Raw genomic sequence first — 20,557 nt, 5'->3', positions numbered from 1 at the left:
CATCCGCGGGGCCCTGGGTGTCCCTGGTGCTCCACCAGTCCGCCCCTCCAGCGCCGAGCACGCAAGAGCTCAGGCCAGGGCGCCGCCCCCACCCCCAACGGCCTCCTGGCAGGTACCTCCGTCCAGAACACCGCTCTTCAGGCCGCCCTGGTTGTCTGAGGTCAGGAGCAGCTCCGCGATCCCCCGGTCCTGCAGGGCCTGCGAGGGGGTCAGACAACAGACTGTCCTTCCTCACACCTCCCACCACGTCACACTCTGACCTCTGCCCGGACCAGGCCCTGGGGCCGGGAGAAACATGTGTCCCAGGAGCCCAGCCTCCCCTGGGCTTCGAGACCAGGCAAGCGTCCCTTTATGCACCCCATCCCAGACACCAGGGTCACCACCCAGTAAGAGAGACAGCAGAGCAGCTTCCTTCCCTGCAGCCCGGGGACTGGGGAAGCCTGGCCCAGCCCCACAGGCACAGGAGAACAGGCATCTGGGGCTCTGGCCCAGGGGAGTCTCAGGGTGGAGCTGCGGCAGAAGACGCCCCGCTGGCCTGAGCCTGCCCCAGACAAGGACTGAGCTCTCCCCATCCGGCTTCAAGAACAGCACCCTCCCCGAGGCAGCCTGGCCCCTCTGCAGGGGAGGAGGGGGACACTGGGTGAGGACCTCCGAGCGTCTGCAGGGACGGGAGGAGCCCCCAGATGGATATGACTCTCCCCGTGACAGCAGGGGTCACCCAGGACACCGGGGGCCGGAGAAAGCTCTCATCAGATCAGCTGGAGGCACTAAGGCTTTCTCCACGCACACGGGGCCCGACCCTCCCAAGTACAAAATGCTGGTGCCAGTGATGTCATCACTGTCCTGTGTGCTGACCGCTCGCTGGATGCCGGAGCAGCACTGAGTCTGTGACTTGACTGCACATACAGTTGGGACAGGCAACCCTCCCATCAGTCCCAATTCACAGAAGAGAGCAGAGGCGTAGAAAAATGGATGCATCTGTTCCAGGTCTCAGCTGCCAAGCATGCTGGAGCAGCACTGAGCCTGCGACTTGACTGCACATACAGTTGGGACAGGCAACCCTCCCATCAGTCCCAATTCACAGAAGAGAGCAGAGGCTTAGGGAAATGGATGCATCTGTTCCAGGTCTCAGCTGCCGAGCGAGAGGAGCCAGTTCTGAGCAGCTGTTATTCAGTCACTCATCGCAGCCGAGGCTTTGCAACCCCATGGACTGCAGCACACCTCTGAGTAGGAACCTGTTCTTTTCGGTGTCACTCTGGCCCTGCCCTTGCCTGCTCTGCCGCACACTCGGTCAGGGGCTCCAGCCACCCGCACGCTGGAATCGGATGTCTGAGCTCCACCCCAGAGACCTTTGCTTAACAGACGGCATATGGCCCCGGGGCACAGTGAGTTTAAACAATTCCCAGATGGAGCCAACATGCAGCCGAAGGAGGGGCCGCTGCTTTGAGTGCTGGGGTCAGATCAGCAACCTCCACCTCCAAGAAGGCCTCCAGGGTCCTGTCAAGGCAGTTCCGTTACTCTCAGCCCCCGCAGCACCATATGTACCAAAATCCCTGTTAAACTCAGCCAACGGAGGGCACAAGTGAGGACCCTGTTGCAATCAAGGTCTGGAGAAAGGATTTACTGCTTAGTAAACGGTGCTGGGTGACAGGCCCACACATCACACTAGAGCCCGTGGAGGGACTGCGCAGAGGTGAGCTGAGCTGACTCTTACCTTCTTGATGTAAGGCATGTAGGCGGGGTCTTTGTTGTAGGACCCATACTCGTTCTCCACCTGCACAGCAATGATGGGTCCCCCGTGCTTGTACTGAGAAAACAGAGAGCAATCAGAAGCTGAGGGTGTAGTGGGAACCGTATCAACTAATGTCACCGCACTTATCACCAATGACAGCAAAACATCCCATTCAAAAATGCAAGTCTCAGAAGGTCTGATATACAATTGAGTGACGTCAGTAAGACAGGGAGAAGGAAGCTCCAGGCCTTTGTCTCCCTAGGGAAATAACAAAAAAACAACTGCACCACTGACTAAAGTAACTTTATAGGAGCTCTGGAAACAAGCCAAATGTTTAAGCAAACAAGTGAACGTCCAGTCAAGAAAAAGACACATTCAAAACGGTAGCACATTCCAGGATTTTGCTCACCTATGTCCCACCTACTCCCTGGAGTAGCAAGGTGCAGTCAGAAGGACGCAGCCTGAGTTCCAGCCCCCTCCATCAGGACAGGAGGAGCGAGATGGAACTTGTTTGCAATGTTCTGGGCTATTTGTGGGCTCCCTAGAGAACTAGTTTCTGTCTCATCTGACTTGGAGATCAGACAGAAAACGTTGGTACGGTTTGGACCTCAGGCTGGAAGCTGCAAAAGGCAGCGATGGGTCACAGCCTGTAAACATTTCAGGGGGACTACAGACCCGTGGATGCCTGGGAGCAAGGGATTACAGGCAGAGGAATATGATAGAATATCTAAGGCCACAAGAAGAGTCCAGGGTGAGACTCTTGGAGAAATCAACATGTAAAAGCAGCTGGGGGAATTTTTTTTTAAACTATACACACAAACCAGACAGGATATATACCAAGAAAATACCTGAGAAGATCTCAAGCCTGCATCCCAGGCTGATCTCAAGGCTCAGGAGCCCACTAAACACTAAAGGTCTTTCCAGAAGACTGAAACGCTGGGAGAGGGGACGTCTTTACAAATGCCTAACTCTAACCCTCCAAAATAAGGCATACAAAGAAACAGGAAAACGTAGCTCAGTCAAAGAACAAAATAAATCTCCAGAAACAGTGTCTAAAGGAACTAGAAATGGTCTCTAAAGAAACACACACGCTGAACTTAGAAGACAAAGAATTTTAAAACAACTGTCATAAATATGATCAAAGAGCTAAAGAAAAACATGGACAGAAATCAAGGCAAGGACATATGGACAAAGTGAGAATATCAATAAAGAGACAGAAATGATTTCAAAAAGAACTAAACAGAAATTCTGGAGCTGAAAAGTACATTGTCTAAACAGAAAAATTCACCATAGGAGTTCAACTGCATATTCAAACAGGCAGAAGAAAGAGTGTGCAAACTGGACGACAGGTCATGTTGAATTATTGAGTCTGAGAAACAAAAAGAAAAAAAAATAAAAACAAGGGAAGAGGTCCTAGGAGACTTTATGCAAATCAGTAAACAGACAAATACACTCACTACAGGAAGTCCAAAAGGAGAAAAAAGGGGCAGAGATCCAAGCTTCAGTGAGATCCAAGTAACATTAAACCAGAGACCCACAGCAATACGTATTATCAAACTGTCAGAAGACAGAGAGAGATTCTTGAAAGGATCAAGAGAAACACAACTTGGCATGTGCAAAGGATTCCCAACTTTGCAGAACATTTGGTCCTGTCCAAAACATCCAGAAGATATTCAATCCATGAGACATTTGGTTCATATGACATTCAGTTCATGCCAAAAGGTCTTTGAAATCTAGTTCTACCCAAAATGTCCATGAGCCTCTTTGCCCCACACTAAATAGCTTGGACCTCTGAGTGTGGACCGAATGTCTGCTAACCATCCCCAGTGAGATTACCAGCGGATATCTCATCAGAAATCTTGCAGGACAGAGCCAGTAGGATACTATATTCAAAGTACTGAAGGAAAAAAACTAGCAACTGAGATTTCTCTATGTGGCAAAACTGTCCTTCAAAAATAATGGAGAAATTAAGACACTGTCAGACAAATAAAACCTGAAGGAATACATTACCACTGCTGCTGCTGCTAAGTCGCTTCAGTCGTGTCTGACTCTGTGCGACCCCATAGACGGCAGCCCACCAGGCTCCCCCATCCCTGGGATTCTCCAGGCAAGAACACTGGAGTGGGTTGCCATCTCCTTCTCCAATGCATGAAAGTGAAAAGTGAAAGGGAAGTCGCTCAGTCGTGTCTGACTCCTATCGACCCCATGGACTGCAGCCTACCAGGCTCCTCCACCCATGGGATTTTCCAGGTAAGAGTACTGGAGTGGGGTGCCATCGCCTTCTCCAATGCATGAAAGTGAAAAGTGAAAGTGAAGTCGCTCAGTCGTGTCCGACTCCTATCGACCCCATGGACTGCAGCCCTCCAGGCTCCCCCACCCATGGGATTTTCCAGGCGAGAGCACTGGAGTGGGGTGCCATCGCCTTCTCCGGCATTACCACTAGACTTGCCTTATAGGAAATGCTTCACAGCGTCCCTCAGGTTGAAATGAAAGGATGCTAGATAGAGAACTCAAAGCCAGGTGAGAATGTAAACTTCCCTGGGAAAGTTAAATATGTGAACAAATATATAATTTTAGTTCGTAACTCTATTTTTTATTCTTTGCAGGAGTTAAAAGACAAGTATATAAAAATAATTATGGGTCTATATTAATTGTTACACAATATATAAAAATACAATTTGTGATAGCAATAATATAAAGAGGACGGAGCTGTAAAAAGTAGAGTTTTTGTATGTGATCGAAATTAAGATAGTATCAATATAAAATAGAATGTCATAACTTTAGGACACTGTATGTAATCCCCATGGTAACCAAAATATCTGTAGAATATACACAAAAGGAAATAAGAAGAATCAAAACTTGTTACTTAAAAAATTCAACTAGTAAAATCTGCTGCAAAAAAAATATCAACTAAATACAAAGGAAGGCAGTAATGAAGGAAATAAGGGAGAAAAAAGCTATAAGACATACAGTAAACAAATAACAAAACAACAAAAGTAAGTGCATCCCTATCAGTAATTACTTTAAATATAAATGTATTAAACTCCCCAATCAAAAGACAGATTTTCAGAATGCATAAAAAAGCAATACCTAACTATAGGCTGTCTACAAGACGCTCATGTTAGGTCTGTGGACATACATGGGTTGAAAGAGAAAATACGGAAAAAGATATTCTGTGCAAAGAGTAACCAGAAGAGAGCGGGGGTGACCATAGTAACAAGCAACACGGACTTTAAGGCATAAACTGTTAGAAGGGAGAAAGAAAGACATTATTTAGTGTACACAGGTGTATAGATATTCATATTTGCACAACAATAAAAGGGTCAAAATAGAGGGTGCAATAATTATAAACATATATGCACCAAACACAGAGCTCCAAAGTAAATATTGGCAGAATTAAAGGGAGAAATGCAACTCTATAAAAACAGTACACGACTTCAATATTCCATTTTCAGTAGGATAACCAGACAGAAGATCAAGAAGGACACAGAAGACTTGAACAACACTGCAGACAAGTGAGACCGGACCTGTGTGTACAGAACACCCCACCCACCAGCAGCACAACACACTGCCCTCGGATGCACGTGGACCACTCTCCAGGACAAACCGCAGGCCGGGCCATACGGCATGCTTTAACAAAATTTAAAGCTGAAATCATATAAAGTATCATTTCCATTACAGAAAAGATGAAAGTAGAACCCAACAACAAAAAGGAACTGGAAAAGTCACAAGACTGTGAACGGTTTAATCAGTGTTAATCAGTGACTCAAAGAAGAAATCTCAGGAAACCTAGAGAATATCTTGAGACAAATTAAAATAAAAACACAACATACAAACTTGTGGGATACAGTGAAAGCACTATAAACACTTTAAAATAGAAGAAAGATCTCAAGTCAATAACCTAACTTTTCGTCTTAAGCAACTGGAAAAGAAGAAACTAAACTCAAAGGGAACAGAAGGAAGGGAATAAGAAATATGAGCAGGGGGAAAAGAGAAGATTAGAAAAACAATAGGGAAAAAGCAACCAATCTTTTCTTGGTTCTCTGAAAAGATTAATAAGATTGACAAACCTTTAGTTACAGTAAGAAAAGACTCAAGTAGAAACACACAAGAGGCCAAGACTGAATTGTGAAAAAAGAAACATCTGAACAGATTTACAACTAGTGAGGAAATTTACACCAATCTTTCTCAAATTCTAAACAGTTTGAAAAAAGGGAACACTTCCAAATTTACTCTATGAGGCCAGTATTACCAAAGCCAGAAGAGTTAACAGGGAAAGAAAACTACAGACCAATATCCCTCATGAATATTGATGCAAAAATCTTAAGCATAATACTAAAAAAACCAAATTCAGCAGCATACTAAAAAGATTATACACCATGAAAATGTGGAGTTTATTCCTGAATATAAGGACGATTCAATAAAATCAATGTTATATACCACATTAATGAAATGAAGGTAAAAAAAAAACAAAACACAATTACCTCAAATGATGTTGTAAAAAAGCATTTCAAAAATTCAGCATGATTTCATAATAAAAATACTCAACAAATTACTAATATAAGGAAACTATCTCACCTTTAAAAAGGCTATAATGTGAACAGCCCACAGCCAGCCTCATACTCACTGAAACCTTTTCCTCTGAGATTAAGATTGAGACAAGATTCCTGCCTTTACCACTTCTATTCAACAAGGTATAGAGGGTGTTAGCTAGAGCAATTAGGAAAAAAAGAGTGAAATAAGGCATCCAAGTTGGAAAGGAAGATGCAAAATTATCTCTTGTTTGCACACAATATGATCTTATGAGTGGAAAACCATGAAGATTACATACAGATACAAACCTGTTAGTTCTAGTGAACAAAACAGCAAGTCCGCAGGATATGAAGCCAATGCACAAAGAATTCAATGGTTTCTATGCACTATCAGTGAAAACTTCTACATACAATAGCATCATGAAGATTTAAATATTTAGCAATAAATTTAATCGAGGAGGTAAATCTCACACACTGAAACCTACAAAGTGTTGCCAAAAGAAAGAAGATGCCAATAATGGGAAGGCACCCTGTGTTCATAGACTGAAAGGTTTAATGTTATTAAGATGTCACTGCTACTCAAAGCAACCTACACAGTCAATGCAATCCTTGTCAAAATGCCAGTGTTTTAAAACAAACAGAAAAAGGCATCGTAAAATCCACATGGAATCTCAAGAGACTCTAAATACTCAAAACAACGCTGGAAAAAAAGAACAAAGTTAGAGGTCTCACACTTTCTGACTTCAAAACTTACCACATAGCTACGGTAATCAAAACGTGTGGTCCTGGCCTCAAGACAAATATATAGACCAATGGAATAGAATAGAGAGCCCAGAAATAAACTCACACATATGGTCAAAGGATTTTCTCCAAGGGTGGCAAAACCTATTCAATGGGGAAAGGACAGTCATTTTTCTCAACAAATGATGGCAAGAAAACTGGATATGCACATGCAGAAAACAAAGCTGGAGCCTTACGTTATGCACACCAGCTGAAATGCTTAACTCAGAGGAGACCATAAACCGGAATGGGAGAGCAACACCATGAAACTCTAAGAAGGCGCCACAGGGGAGAAGCGTCGTGAAATTGGAGTTGGCAACGATTTACCTGAAGCACAGGCACCACAGGGAAAAACGAGACGCACTGGACTTACGAACACCCTCAGAGTGAACACCCTCAGAGCGGGAGAAGATATTTACAAGACATACATTTGATAAGATACTGATAGACACTGAAGAAAGAACTCCTACAACCACAAAAACACACAGACCAACTAACAAATGGGCAAAGAATTGGAATAAACATTTCTCCAAGGAAGATATATACATGGACAGTAAGGACATGAAAAAATACTCCACATCACTAATTATTAAGTAATTCAAATCAAAACCACAGTGAGATACCACTTTACATCCATTAGGATGGCTTTTATGAAACAGACAGAAAACAGCAACTGTGGTCCAGGGTGTCAAGAAATCAGAATTCTGTGCATTGTCCATGAGGATGTAAAATGGTGTGTTGTGGAACACTTAACTTTTCCTCAAAACCTTAAACACAGAAAAACCATGTGACCCAGCAAAACCACTTCTGGGTGTATATCCAAAGGAAGTGAAAGCGGACCCAAACAGATATCTGTACCCCATGGAGGAGGGCATGGCAACCCACTCCAGTATTGGCCGAGGTCCAGCCCCGGCTGATCCAGGGTATTCCAAGGGGAGACGGCGCTGGCGACTATTTAAATATTCATCAAAGATATAAAGAGTAATAGAATGAGGATAGCTCAGTAGGAAAATTCAGTGGAGAAAAGAGGCTGAGTAGCTTGGTTACGCGGAAAATCAATATAACCTGTGACACCAGGTTAGCTCTGACCACGGAGGCCGCAGGCGCCCTCTCGAATAGCGGAAGGTGCCCCACCTTAGACACCTTCTCGAGTGGGTCTTAGAAGCCCAGGCACATAAATGGTCGCAGAGGACCTCCCCGCTCCAGATGGAGACTCAGCTGGAAATTGAGAAGAAAGAATGACATGGGGAGACCAAGCTTTGGTGAGCAAGGCCTGTAGCTTTAAGTTCAACAGGGATTTTTATACCCTAAGTTACACATAGAGGATAATAGGGGATGCAAAGTCAGCAGTCTTTGATCCTTATCAAAAACTAGGGTTTCTTTCCTGCAAATTTATGGTATACAAATGGTTTAGGTGATTTACATCAACTTCTGGCCAGAAGGCTGATTAACATTTTATGACTCTTGACAAAGGTTTGTCAACCATAAGACTTATTTTCTCTAAGAGTAATTATTCTAAGGTTTGGCGCCATCTTCCGAAGGTGTTAGATAAAATTGCATTCCTATAGGGCGGATGTGTAATGGGTTTACAACAAAGGAAAGAATTTATTACCTTAAGGGTCTAAAGTTGCTAGCACCAAGGCCACTACTTATTTTTTCTACATACCAACTATATTAATTAATACACATTCAAGGATACAATACAGGGGATGTGGAAACTTGGCAGCAAGCACTGGCTCATCAATGAAATCCTTTACTAGTTTATTCTGACAGTTTCTAACTCTCTGAGAGGCTCTAAGCTATTTAAATATCTTAAGCTTCCCGTGCCTCTCGAGGCTGGGAGACTGTAAACAATCGTATGCATAGCTGTAGGAGTCCGGGTAAACTTGTCAGGTGAGTTAGAGAGCCATCTGAGGGATTTAGATTTAAACACTCCTAATGCCCAGGAACTTTATTAATTGGAGCTGTAAGTTAACTCTTTGTCAGAGAGAGCAAGATGGTGGTGGGGGACAGCCCCCGGTAAAGTCAGAGGTGAGAGCACAAAGCAATAAAGTAGGCAGACTCTGGTTTTTGGGGGTAGATGCTCAAGAATATCCAGGGGGTCTCCTGAGGCTCGATCCCGCCTTTGCATATGCCGAGCCTCCTTCCTCATGACCTTTGTCATGAGTGGAGTGCCTCTCGCTGGCTCCCCGCAAGTATTCTTGCCTAGAGAATCCCCATGGACAGAGGAGCCTGGGGGGCAACTGTCCATGGTGTCACAAAGAGTCGGACACGACTAAGCGCCTAAGCACAGCACCCAGAAAAAACTGTCCTGGATTAGGTATGACCTTTCTGTGCTTAAGAAGGATTCTGGGTCACATCCCAGCACAGCCACCGGCCCTCAGCCCCACCCCCACCTCTGCTGCCCAGCCTACGACAGCTTACTGAATCGTCTTGGCAAGCCCATCTTCCTTGCAAAAATCTAGACTAAGAATTTTCCTAGCTTCTTGCTTCTTTCATGACTGAGGCTGCCAGATTTAGTAAGTAAAAATACAAGACATCCAGTTATAATGCTTGAACTTACAACAAATAATTTTTAAATAAGCAATGAATTTTTTAATGTAACTGCCCCATGCAATATTCAGGACATATGTATACTTAAAAAATGTATTTCTTGTTTATCTGAAGTTCACATGTAACGGGGGTCTCCTGTGTTTAACTTGCCCGCCCTACATAGGACCAGCAGTTCCTTTGATCTATGTGCTGTGAATATCCCAAACCACTGACTCACAGCCGTTTTTATCAATGAACTAATTTTTTAACTGTGCTTATTTCTCAGTGTCACACTTCTTGCTTTTACAGAAGCAAGAGTTTATTTGCATTCCTGCTTTTTCATTGGTTCCAATTATTAGATGCCACATTAAGACACTTTCTGGCCCAAATGCATTTTAAGACGTCCGTTTTGAATGATAAGCCCGCACCGTGCAGCGCCCTTTGGGAGCCGAGGGATGGACTCGAGACGCCATCAGTGGAGACTATAAGGAGAAGGCCCCCTCTTCACAGGCGAGGGGCTGTCCCAGGGGCGCCTCTCCAGCGGAGCTGGGCCCTGCACTGCGGGACGGGACGGACGAGCCGTCCCCCAGCACCCGGCGCCGCAGCCCCGCGCCCGCCCGCACTGCGCCGGCCTTCGGAGCATAGGCCCCGGCAGCGCGGCACCAGGCAGGCCGCCGCGGAGGAGGGTGGCGGCCGCGGGAAGCGCCGTGAGCTGAGAGCCTGACTGGGCTGCGGCACCGGTGCGGGGCGCGGAGGACAGGCCCAGTCTGCTCTTTTACCTGGAGCGGCACCACCCTGAGCATCAGGTGGTCAAAATAAAGGTCCACTGCCTCCGTGAAGCCCTTGTACGTTGTTCTCAGCCTCATGTCAGGGTCTCGGAGTAACCAGCTTGAATGAAAAGGGGAGGGTGATTAGTTTCACCATCTGGGGGTTTGCTCTGAGCAGGATGATGGCTGAAAGGAAGCAGCTTCAGGGAGCCCAGGGGTGACCCTGGAGGCCAGTCAGGACGCAGGGCAGACGCTGGCGCGGGCCAGAACCTGCTTTCTCCCCGAGGACCCAGCACCACTGGCCATTCTAGTTCTGAGTCACGGCCAGGTGTCCGGCTGCCAGTCAGAGGGACCAAAGCTTTCATTGAAGCCAAGGCCCATGTCTCAAGACTTTACACAACATCTCATCAGAGAGGGGCGAAGAGAAAGGGGTCAGGGATCACTAGGACTGGAGGACACAGGGGTCGCCTTCTGCTATCAGCAGAAAAAGCAATCCTGGGGGCCGAGAGAAGGGGTCTGGTCTCCTCTCTGGTCCAGCTGCTCCCCATCTGAACGGGCTCGTCAGCATCCAGAGCTCCACCTGGGGTGTGGGGGGAGGGGGGCGGGGGGATGGGTTGGGGGAGGGAGGAGGGGGAGGGAGGGGGGGGGACCCTGGAGACAAGGTTAACCCTGCCCCTGGGCCGAAGGGGGAGGGGTGGGGGAGGGGGAGCAGCGGGAGGGGAAAGTGTGGGGGAGTGGGGGAAGGGTGGGGGGGATGGGAGAGGGGAGAGGGGAGAGGGAGGAGGAGCTGGAGACAAAGAAGGCTAACCCTGCCCTGGCCTGCCCATGGTGTTCACCCCACAGGTAAGCACAGAGCACCACTTCCAGAACTACAGCCAAGGTGTTTTCCTTCTCATACAGATTCTGAGGAACGTTTATGTTTTCCTGCAGAAGGCCCCAGTGCTTCTCGCATCCTGGTCCAGAAGAACTGAACAGGCTGAGAAAGCCATCACTGGGTCAGGTCACTGGGTGACTGTGGAGAGACGGCCCCCTGGGGCCCGACGCCCGCGTCCGTCACAGGGAAAGCTCTGGTCTCTGGTCCCCGCTAGGACTCCGTCTGTTAGCAGCACGGTCAGCTCCACCTCCTGAGAATGCCCGCCTAGGACCTGAGCGGGGGTGCAGGGCGGCCTGAGGGCTTCAGAGCTCAGACTTAACTGGGCACTGCTGACACAGGGTTTCTAACCCGCGGGGAGGAGGGACAAGGCTGCTCTGGCTGTGTGAGCCTCGGGGCCCCTCGCCGAGCTGAAGGCCCAGCGACAGAAGGGGTCTGGGCAGTGGGGCGGGCCTGGTTGCCCTGGAGATGAGAGTGAGGCCTTTGCACAGCAGAAGGCGGCACATGGGACCAGCCCGCTACCCTCTGGGGGGCGGACCCGGGAGAGGGAGCTAGCAGCTAGAACAGACTAGCAGCCAGACCCCTTCTCTCAGCCCCCAGGATTGACAGGCATGGACCCTGTCAACAGGAAACCCTTCTGCTGGAACGTTACTAGTGGTAGTAACACCTGGGACCAGGGCTGGCCCTGGCTCCAAGTAATCCTGCCCGACTCCTGAGCCAACCACAGGCATGGTTCTGACTTCTCTGGAGACCCCATCCCAAGACAGCTCATCAGGGCCTGAGATCTGAAGGCAACAGATAAAACTAAAGCTGCGTGTTTCTCCTCTACGTTATCAAAATGCTTGCCCTTAAAAACAAGTGCTTCGTAGCACACCTAAGGAACAGGAGGGTGGGTTTGACTTCCTCCATTTTTCAGAAAGTGAGGCTCGTCTGGAGCGGGCGGGACCGGACCGAGGCCGAGCCCCACAGCAGGGCCCGGCGCCTGAGAACGGCCGCCCGCGCCTGCGGCACAGAGCCACATGGAATCTGACGAGGACAGCAACTGTGACGTCACTGACGAGGCTGCCCTTTGGGGGCCACTTATTCTGAAAAAGAGCCTCAGCACAGGGTGAAACGTTCATGTAGGCAGCAGCATCAGCCCACGGGGTGCTCAGCACTCACACGAGCGCACAGGGCACCCCCAGCCACAGCCGAGGCCCAGCCCCGCTCACCTGGGCAGGCCCCCGAGGTCCACCTCGCTGCAGATGTAGGGGCCTGGACGCAGGATCACCCACAGCCCCACCTCTGCTGCCAGCAGGATGAAGGCCCTGGGGGGTTGGAGTAACCCACTCTCAGGACTCGGAGCCGGGGGGAACAAGGCCCAGGGGCCCCTACCCTCACCTGCCCAGCCCTCCCTGGGGGGCTGGGGATGCTGAGGGCAGGACGCCCCCTGCAGAGCAGAGACGCCCTCCCCCACCCCCCCGGGGTCACCGCCGGGGCCCCAGCCTGGGATGTCAGCACAGCCACTCTGGGGAGGGACTGCAGGACTGTGCTTGGGCAACAGGCCCGGCCTGGGGGTGGCGGGGTCGTGATGGAGGGCGTGGGGCCAGCACAGGCTCCCCCCACGGCCCCCTCTGCCCAGATGGCCCATGGGTCCCCGCCCCTCAGACCCCCAGCCCCACCCCAGCCGGGTCACAGAACCTACTCCAGGTCCAGGTTCCCAGAGAAGTCGAATGTGCCTCTCTCCGGCTCGTGGAGGTTCCATGGGACATAGCTGTGGCAGGGAAGAGGGTGACAGGCGTGAGGCCCCCAGTGGTTCTCCACTCTGTCTCCCAGACCAGCACCTCTGTCCCTAAAACCCTCATGACGGCTGAAGATGGATTTCTCAGGTATGCCGTCTAAGCAGCGTCAGGGCTGGAATGGAGAAAAACTGGAGAGACCGGGGAGCTTGCAGAAGCAGGGCAAGCCGTCCCCCCAACGCTGCCCCCCGGAGAAGGGCAGAGGGCCAGGAGATGGGGGGCATCCCTCCCTCCCCCTTCTCCATCATCCTGTATCTTCACCAGAGAAAGAAGTAACTTTATGGGCAAAGCAGTTAAAGTGAGGCAGGCTAAGACCTGGAACCCTTGCCGAGGTGCCTGCGCCTGGACAAACACAAAATACAGCAACAAAATACAGAGTAACTATAAGAGACCAAACAACCGCACACACGTGGGGCAAAGTGCAGCCAAGACACAGGAAGACCCAGAACCCAGCTGCCATTTCCCAGGTGCGGGGGCAAAAGCAGGGTCCATGCAGCACCCCTCCATGCAGCATCACCAAGTGGCGGACCACCTCGTCCCCACGCCAGCCCCCCGGACATCCGCACCCCCGGGAGGAGCCCCCGTTTCTGCTCTTGCTCCCCCCAGGTACACCCTCTCCTGCGACCCTCCTCTGGCCTCTGGTCAGTGCCTACTGATTAGAGTCCTAGAACCCTGGTCAGCAACAAAAGTAGGGTAAAAAGGAGTCCTACTCATCAGCACCACTCTAATGCAGTACTCAGAGTCCCAAACTCTGTCACAGACGGAGGTTCTTACCCTGAAGAGAGTATCAGGAAATGTAAGTTCCTTAAGGGGCTGCCTCTGAGTCTCCGCTGCCCCTCTCCTGGATGCCACCCACAGCAGCCTCTGGGGGAAGGCCCCTGATTGCAAAGGTGAACAGGTGGCTTCCTGCTTCCACCTCAGACTCAAGAGCTCAGACTCTCCTGCTCTTAAAAAGCAAAATGCTCAGCCCATCAGGAGCCCTGTAACAGGAGCATGTGCCCCCAGGACCAGAAATAAATGGATGCCGCTAGGTAACCTTCCTGGAAAATCACATACTTTGTTCAACTATGATGTCATGGCTCAGAACACCCCGTAACTGTCCTTAGAACTGATTTCAAAATCGGTTCATAAACTACCAAGAAAACCCACGTCCTTGACTTGTAATCACACATTTTTGCCTGAAGTTTTCATAACCCAGCCTGATCATGCACTTGGTTTCATAGACTTGGGTCCAAATATCTGTTGGAAATGCTGAAAAAGACATCCACAAAATGATCAAGATTTTTTTCCCAACCGAGCACACGTGGTAACTGATTCCCCGATCAGCACAGAGGCCAGTGGCCACCGCGTGCTGACCCTGCGCTTGTTCCAGGATGGAAGCCCCAGCTTCTGAAGACGGTTCCAGAAAGCGATATGGAGACAGGTGTGCTGGGAAAGTCCACACACACCCCGGCAAGGGGGGCTCCTTCCTTAGACCCCCGGGGGTGCTGGGCTGCTCCCCCTTAGAGGCCCGCGGGAAGCCGGGCTCCTCTCCTGTACCCACGAGGGCCGGGCTCCTCCCCCTTAGAGACCCGCGGGGGGGCCCGGTCTCCTCTCTTAGACCCACGGGGGCCGGGCTGCTCCCCCTTAGACCCGCGGCCCGAAGCCGGGCCAGGTGAGAGGCGCGGGGCGCGGGGCGCGGGGCGGCGCTCACGTGGTCAGCGTGTTGAGGCCGCAGGCCCGCAGCTTCAGGAGCCGGTCCCTCCAGTAGGCCCGGGGCACCCGGAAGTAGTGGACGGAGCCCCCGAAGATCCAGAAGGCCGAGTTCTCCAGCTTGAAGTTCTGGCCGTCGGCACGCAGCCCCAGGTGCCGGCGCCGCCACAACGAAGCGCCGAGGCCGCTCCAGTCCAGCCTGCGGGAGACAGGGCCTCAGAGCCGGCCTGCCAGCCGGGCGCGTGGGGTGTGGGCAACCGGGCCCCCGCCTCCGCCTCCAGCCCCCGGACGGTGCCCGACGCTAGACTCGAGGCCGCCACGCAGCTCACGCGCCTAGCGGTGCTCACACCCAGCCAGCGAGGAACAGACAAGACGAGGAACAGACAAGACGGCTTTCAACACGGGGCTGCGCTCAGAAGGGAGGTCGGGGTGCACGCGGGCAGGGGTCTAAGGGCAGAGAAGCTGCCTTTTGGTGCTGGGACCGAGAGGACTCGGGGCGGACGGGGCTTCCTACAGCGGCCACCGGACACACATCAAAGCAGCAGCTACTTGACAGGTACCTCGGGGTCACCTCAAGGTCACAGCCCCCAGGCTGGCGGTGCAGATACCTGAAGAGAGGGACCAGTTAGGAACAGCGTCTGCTCAGGGACCGAGCGTCCAAGGCTCACATTCCTGAGGAGGGGGTGTGGCCGAGGGGCGTCTGGACGGGGAGCGACCACCAGGGGGCTGCCAGGAAGGTGAGTCCATAGAATGTGCCCCCGGCAGTCGGAGGGCTGGCGGGGCGGGTAGGGGGCCCTCACGCGACACAGAACCCCACCCCGTCTCCCCTCCAGCCCGTCCCGGGAGGAGGGGAGTGGTCAGGGCTGCCTTGGCCCTGCTGTGAAAAGGCCCCTAGGCGTCTCTGGTCTTCGCATTTATCTTCAAACAGAAGCTAAACTCAAACTCGGGTTGAAAGAGGCACGTGACAACCAGCGCTGGCTGAGGCACAGCCTTGCCCGCCCGAGCCTCTCCGGCCGCAGGCATGTGTAGAGGCCACCTCTCCCCCTGCTCCACACCACGGGCTCAGGTCTGACGGGCCACAGAACAGGCAGTGTGGACCACTGCCGCAGCCCGTGCTCCTCAGCGGTGCAGACCCGGCTGGTCCCACACCTGGTCCTCCTGAGACCGGGGCAGAAACGGAGATGTCTCCCCCGCAATGACAGTCACTGCACGTCTGCGGAAGCGAGACACAAGAGGCAGTGGCAGGGACAGCCACTGTGGACAGTCTGGAGAGCCCCTCGAAGTCTAGAAACAGAGCTACCGTGTGATCTGGCAGCCCCACTCCTGGGCATGTATCTGTAGGACCATAATTCCTTACCAGCTGAGCCACAAGGGAAGCCCAAGAACACTGGAGCCGGTACTCTCCCTCCTCCAGGGGATCTTCCCAACCCAGGGAGCGCACCGGGGTCTCCTGCACTGCAGGCAGATTCTTTACCAGCTGAGCTATCACGGAAGCCCTATAATTCAGAAAGACACGCACCCCTACGTTCATTGCAGCGCAATTTACAACAGCCAGGACATGGAAGCCACCTAGATGTCCCTCGGCAGATGAAAGGATAAAGATGTGGTACAAAGGAATATTACTTAGCCAAAAAAGAACAAAATAGTGCCATTTGCAGCAACACAGACGGACCTAGACAGTTCATACTGAGGAAAGTAAATCCAGGACAGACACACGGCATTGCTTGTGATGTAGAACCTAAACAGACAGGTACAAACGAGCCTACAGCGTAGAGCTACAGTCACGGATGTGAAGACACAGCTATGGGCGCCGCGGCATGGGGGAGGAGCACACTCGGAGACCGGGATGGTCATCTGTGGGCAACTGAGAACCCATCAGTGGCTCCTTCCCCAAAAAGTTTCACGTTCCGAGTGACTTAAAATCAAATTTCAAAATACATTTCCCAAATGACCACCTGCTTGGGGACGTGGAAACAAAAGCAGCATCTTTGAGAGGAGAGTCTGCACATGAGCCCTGGCCCTCTCCGGGGCAGTGCCGTCCCTGAGGGCTGGGGACCCTGAGCCCTGGCCCTCCCCTGGGCGGTGCCGCCCCTGAGGGCTGGGGACCCTGAGCCCTGGCCCTCCCCTGGGCGGTGCCGCCCCTGAGGGCAGGGGACCCTGAGCCCTGGCCCTCCCCGGGGCGGTGCCACCCCTGAGGGCTGGGGACCCTGAGCCCTGGCCCTCCCCTGGGCGGTGCCGCCCCTGAGGGCAGGGGACCCTGAGCCCTGGCCCTCCCCTGGGCGGTGCCGCCCCTGAGGGCTGGGGACCCTGAGCCCTGGCCCTCCCCTGGGCGGTGCCGCCCCTGAGGGCTGGGGACCCTGAGCCCTGGCCCTCCCCTGGGCGGTGCCGCCCCTGAGGGCTGGGAACCCTGAGCCCTGGCCCTCCCCTGGGCGGTGCCGCCCCTGAGGGCTGGGGACCCTGAGCCCTGGCCCTCCCCGGGGCGGTGCCGCCCCTGAGGGCTGGGGACCCTGAGCCCTGGCCCTCCCCTGGGCGGTGCCGCCCCTGAGGGCTGGCGACCCTGAGCCCTGGCCCTCCCCAGGGCGGTGCCGCCCCTGAGGGCTGGGGACCCTGAGCCCTGGCCCTCCCCTGGGCGGTGCCGCCCCTGAGGGCTGGCGACCCTGAGCCCTGGCCCTCCCCGGGGCGGTGCCGCCCCTGAGGGCTGGCGACCCTGAGCCCTGGCCCTCCCCTGGGCGGTGCCGCCCCTGAGGGCTGGGGACCCTGAGCCCTGGCCCTCCCCTGGGCGGTGCCGCCCCTGAGGGCAGGGGACCCTGAGCCCTGGCGTCCCCGGGGGGCTGCCGCCCCTGAGGGCTGGGGACCCTGAGCCCTGGCCCTCCCCTGGGCGGTGCCGCCCCTGAGGGCTGGCGACCCTGAGCCCTGGCCCTCCCCTGGGTGGTGCTGTCACTGAGGGCTGGGGACCCTGGCTCCGTGGCACAGCCCTGCCCCGGCACCTGGGGCCATCATCTGTCGTAAGTGCTCACAAGGGCTGCATGAGGGTCGGACACCAGGGAAGTGCGACGAAAGAGCCTGTGACAAGGCGGCCCTCACGAGCCTCGAGGCATGCTGTCCTGTGAGGCACGCAGGGAAGGGCTTAACGACGACTTGTTAAAGAGGTATCTCACAAGCAACAAAAGCATCTTCTCGCTGTTTGAAATCAATTCATTTTAACATGCTTTGCAAACAGAATAGCTTCAGTGGGTTTTCTGTGTCCCTGATATGAACAATCCCAATCTTTCCCATTTAATTCAGCTGCTGCTGCTGCTGAGTCGCTTCAGTCATGTGGGACCCCATAGACAGCAGCCCATCAGGCTCCCCTGTCCCTGGGATTCTCCAGGCAAGAACACTGGAGTGGGTTTTCATTTCCTTCTCCAATGCATGAAAGTGAAAAGTGAAAGTGAAGTCTCTCAGTCGTGTCCAATTCTTCACGACCCCATGGACTGCAGCCTATCAGACTCCTCCGTCCATGGGATTTTCCAGGTAAGAGTACCGGAGTGGGCTGCCATTGCCTTCTCCATTTAATTCAGCATTTCACTATATGTAATGTGCTGGATGTTGTGCCAAGCCATCTTATTTCAGTTGTCCATTTCATGGTGAAAGCACTGTCCGCTGGGCTGCTGTCCGAAGCCAAGGGTTTGCAAACGCCAGACTCCACCCCCTCCCCAACTTGTGCCTGCGTGCAGTCTGCCAGCTGAGAACGGTTTTCACATTTGTAAATGGTTGGAAAAAATCAAACGAAGAGTACTTAGGGACATAAAACAGTTATATTGAATTTGACATTTCGACATCCATAATTTTACTGATAACCCACCATCCGTCTACACACAGTCTGTGCTGCTTGGGGCTCAGCGACGTTGTGATGGCAGACAGCAGGGTCCTCAAACCTGGACACACTCTCCACCTGGGCCTTGCAGGACCCTGCCCACCTGCCCTGGAGCGTGAGCCCCAGCACGGCACAAGGAGGCCTGTGAGCTCCATGGTCAACCCCAGGCCGCCTCCCGCCCCCACCTGGCTCCCGGGCCACACCTGGCTCTGCGCCAGCTCCTGCTGCTCGTGGGAGGCCTCCAGCTCACCCACAGCCGAGCGCGGGCTCCTGCGTTCTGACCACATCTTCCCCGGTGGTGCACAGGCTTCCGTAGCCTTCAAGCCTCAGACGACCGCCCTGCGCTCACCCAGGCAAGGACACGCAGAGCTGCATGCAGATTCTCTGCTTCACAACAGGCACACTGATCATTGACCATCCAGCGGTGAATGCACAAATACACATACAAACACACACACACATACAGACACCCCACTGAGCAATCATCCCACCAAGAAGCAACCCCTGATCACTGGCCAGAACTTCAACAGAAAAGCTCCTGGGAGTTCCCCAAGTCACTGACATAACTTCTGTTCACAACCCCATCTCCCCAAAAGCTGTGAGGGCCTCCCCCACTCAGCAGGTACAGGGGTGCAGGTGGGGTCTCTGTGAGCCCTTGTCCCAACACAGTCCCGGCAGAAACACACACTCCGTGGTCTGCACCCCAGGGGATGACAAGTCATTGGGCACGTCTGTCTCCAGGACTGCCTTCCCCTGCAGGTCCTACACCTGGAGCAGACACGCAGGCCCTACTGGGACCTACTGAGTCTGAGTCTGCACTGTGACCATTCCCCGGGGTAGATCTGAGAGCAGCCTGCAGCGTATCCTCTGATACACGTCTGCAGAGCCTCCTCCAGGGTGGGGCTTCTCCTTACCCGTCTCTCTAGATCCTATGATTTTGGAGATTAAAAAACCTTCCTCTTGGTGCTCATTAAGAGGGGTAAAATCAACACTGACAACAGCAAAACTGCAGCTGCTATTGAAGGCCGAATGCTGGAGAAGCAGCTGCTTTGAGGACTTTCTGGTAGGTAACTAACGAGTCCTCAATACACTAATAATAGGGATGGCTCCACAAGGAAAACCAGGGTGATAAACGCCGGGTTTCTCCAAGGAAGACTCTCTGGTAGGTAACTAACGAGTCCTCAGCACACTAATAACAGGGATGGCTGCACCAGGAAAATAAGTGCCGGGTTTCTCCGAGGAATTCACTGTGAGAGAACGAGGTGATGCACGCCAGAGCCCATAAACACCAACGTAAACAGTTATTAATACAGACGACGATCATCAGCGCTGCTGCTTGTAACACGAACAACCACCTCTGGCCGCGCAGCTGACAAGCCACGATCGAGCAAGGCACCAGGGCTTGTGGCAGGGCCTTCTGACAGAGGACTGAGAGCTCGGAGCCCACAACCCCAGGAAACCCCTACTTCCTGCTGCTATCCCGTGAGCAGTTCATTCCTGATGAAACTTAAAAAAAAAAGATTTATTTGTTGGGCTGCTCTGGGGCTTCGCAGTGGCACATGGGATCTTCAGTTTTCCACGTGGCACGCAGAACATTCAGTTGCCACATGCAGGATCCTGTTCCCTGACCAGGGCTAGACCTGGGCCCCCTGCACTGAGGGCAGAGTCTCAGCCACCAGACCACCAGGGACGTGCCCTGATGACACTTTCCGAGGAGACCAGGGCTGCTGCCTTCCTTCCAGCGAGAACTCCCACCTGCGCTCTCTTCTGGATTCCGGTCACCTCTCTGTTGTAGGACGAGCAGGCTTTTGGTCCCAGAATGACCTGGGCGGCTGGCCTGGGCCCTGACTGACGGCTATGGAGGGGCTCCTGGCAGAGGACACGCGTCAGGACCCCTGGCAGGCCTCCCCGGGGTGGGGCGGGCTGGGGCAGGGGCCTGCCTGAGCCTCACCCCGCTGCAGCTCGAGGGCCTGAGACAGGGCGCAGGCTACCCGTTCCTGGACGTGGTCACACGTGC

At 52.9% G+C, this 20,557-nt stretch overlaps 1 protein-coding gene across 3 annotated transcripts in view; it reads right to left on the bottom strand.

Annotated features, from left to right (window-relative positions):
* The window catches only part of LOC147358914 (beta-galactosidase-1-like protein 2), a 42,354-nt gene that overhangs the window by 15,830 nt on the left and 5,967 nt on the right, over positions 1-20,557 (bottom strand). For 2 of the 3 annotated variants that reach the window (XM_086338807.1, XM_086338809.1), the window contains exons 2-8: positions 15,245-15,292; positions 14,686-14,883; positions 12,899-12,967; positions 12,426-12,521; positions 10,356-10,464; positions 1,715-1,807; positions 117-198 (exon numbers count right to left, since the gene is read on the bottom strand). In XM_086338807.1, coding sequence (XP_086194933.1) covers positions 117-198; positions 1,715-1,807; positions 10,356-10,464; positions 12,426-12,521; positions 12,899-12,967; positions 14,686-14,883; positions 15,245-15,292 — 695 coding nt within the window. The remainder of the gene's footprint in view (positions 1-116; positions 199-1,714; positions 1,808-10,355; positions 10,465-12,425; positions 12,522-12,898; positions 12,968-14,685; positions 14,884-15,244; positions 15,293-20,557) is intronic. The other variant, XM_086338808.1, reaches the window with a different exon arrangement.

This window comes from Bos grunniens, chromosome 15, assembly GCF_055505025.1.
Source record: "Bos grunniens cultivar Pamir isolate PY7600 chromosome 15, Bosgru_T2T1.0, whole genome shotgun sequence".
Lineage (NCBI taxonomy): Eukaryota > Metazoa > Chordata > Mammalia > Artiodactyla > Bovidae > Bos > Bos grunniens.
This window is presented reverse-complemented; position numbering and strand designations above follow the sequence as displayed.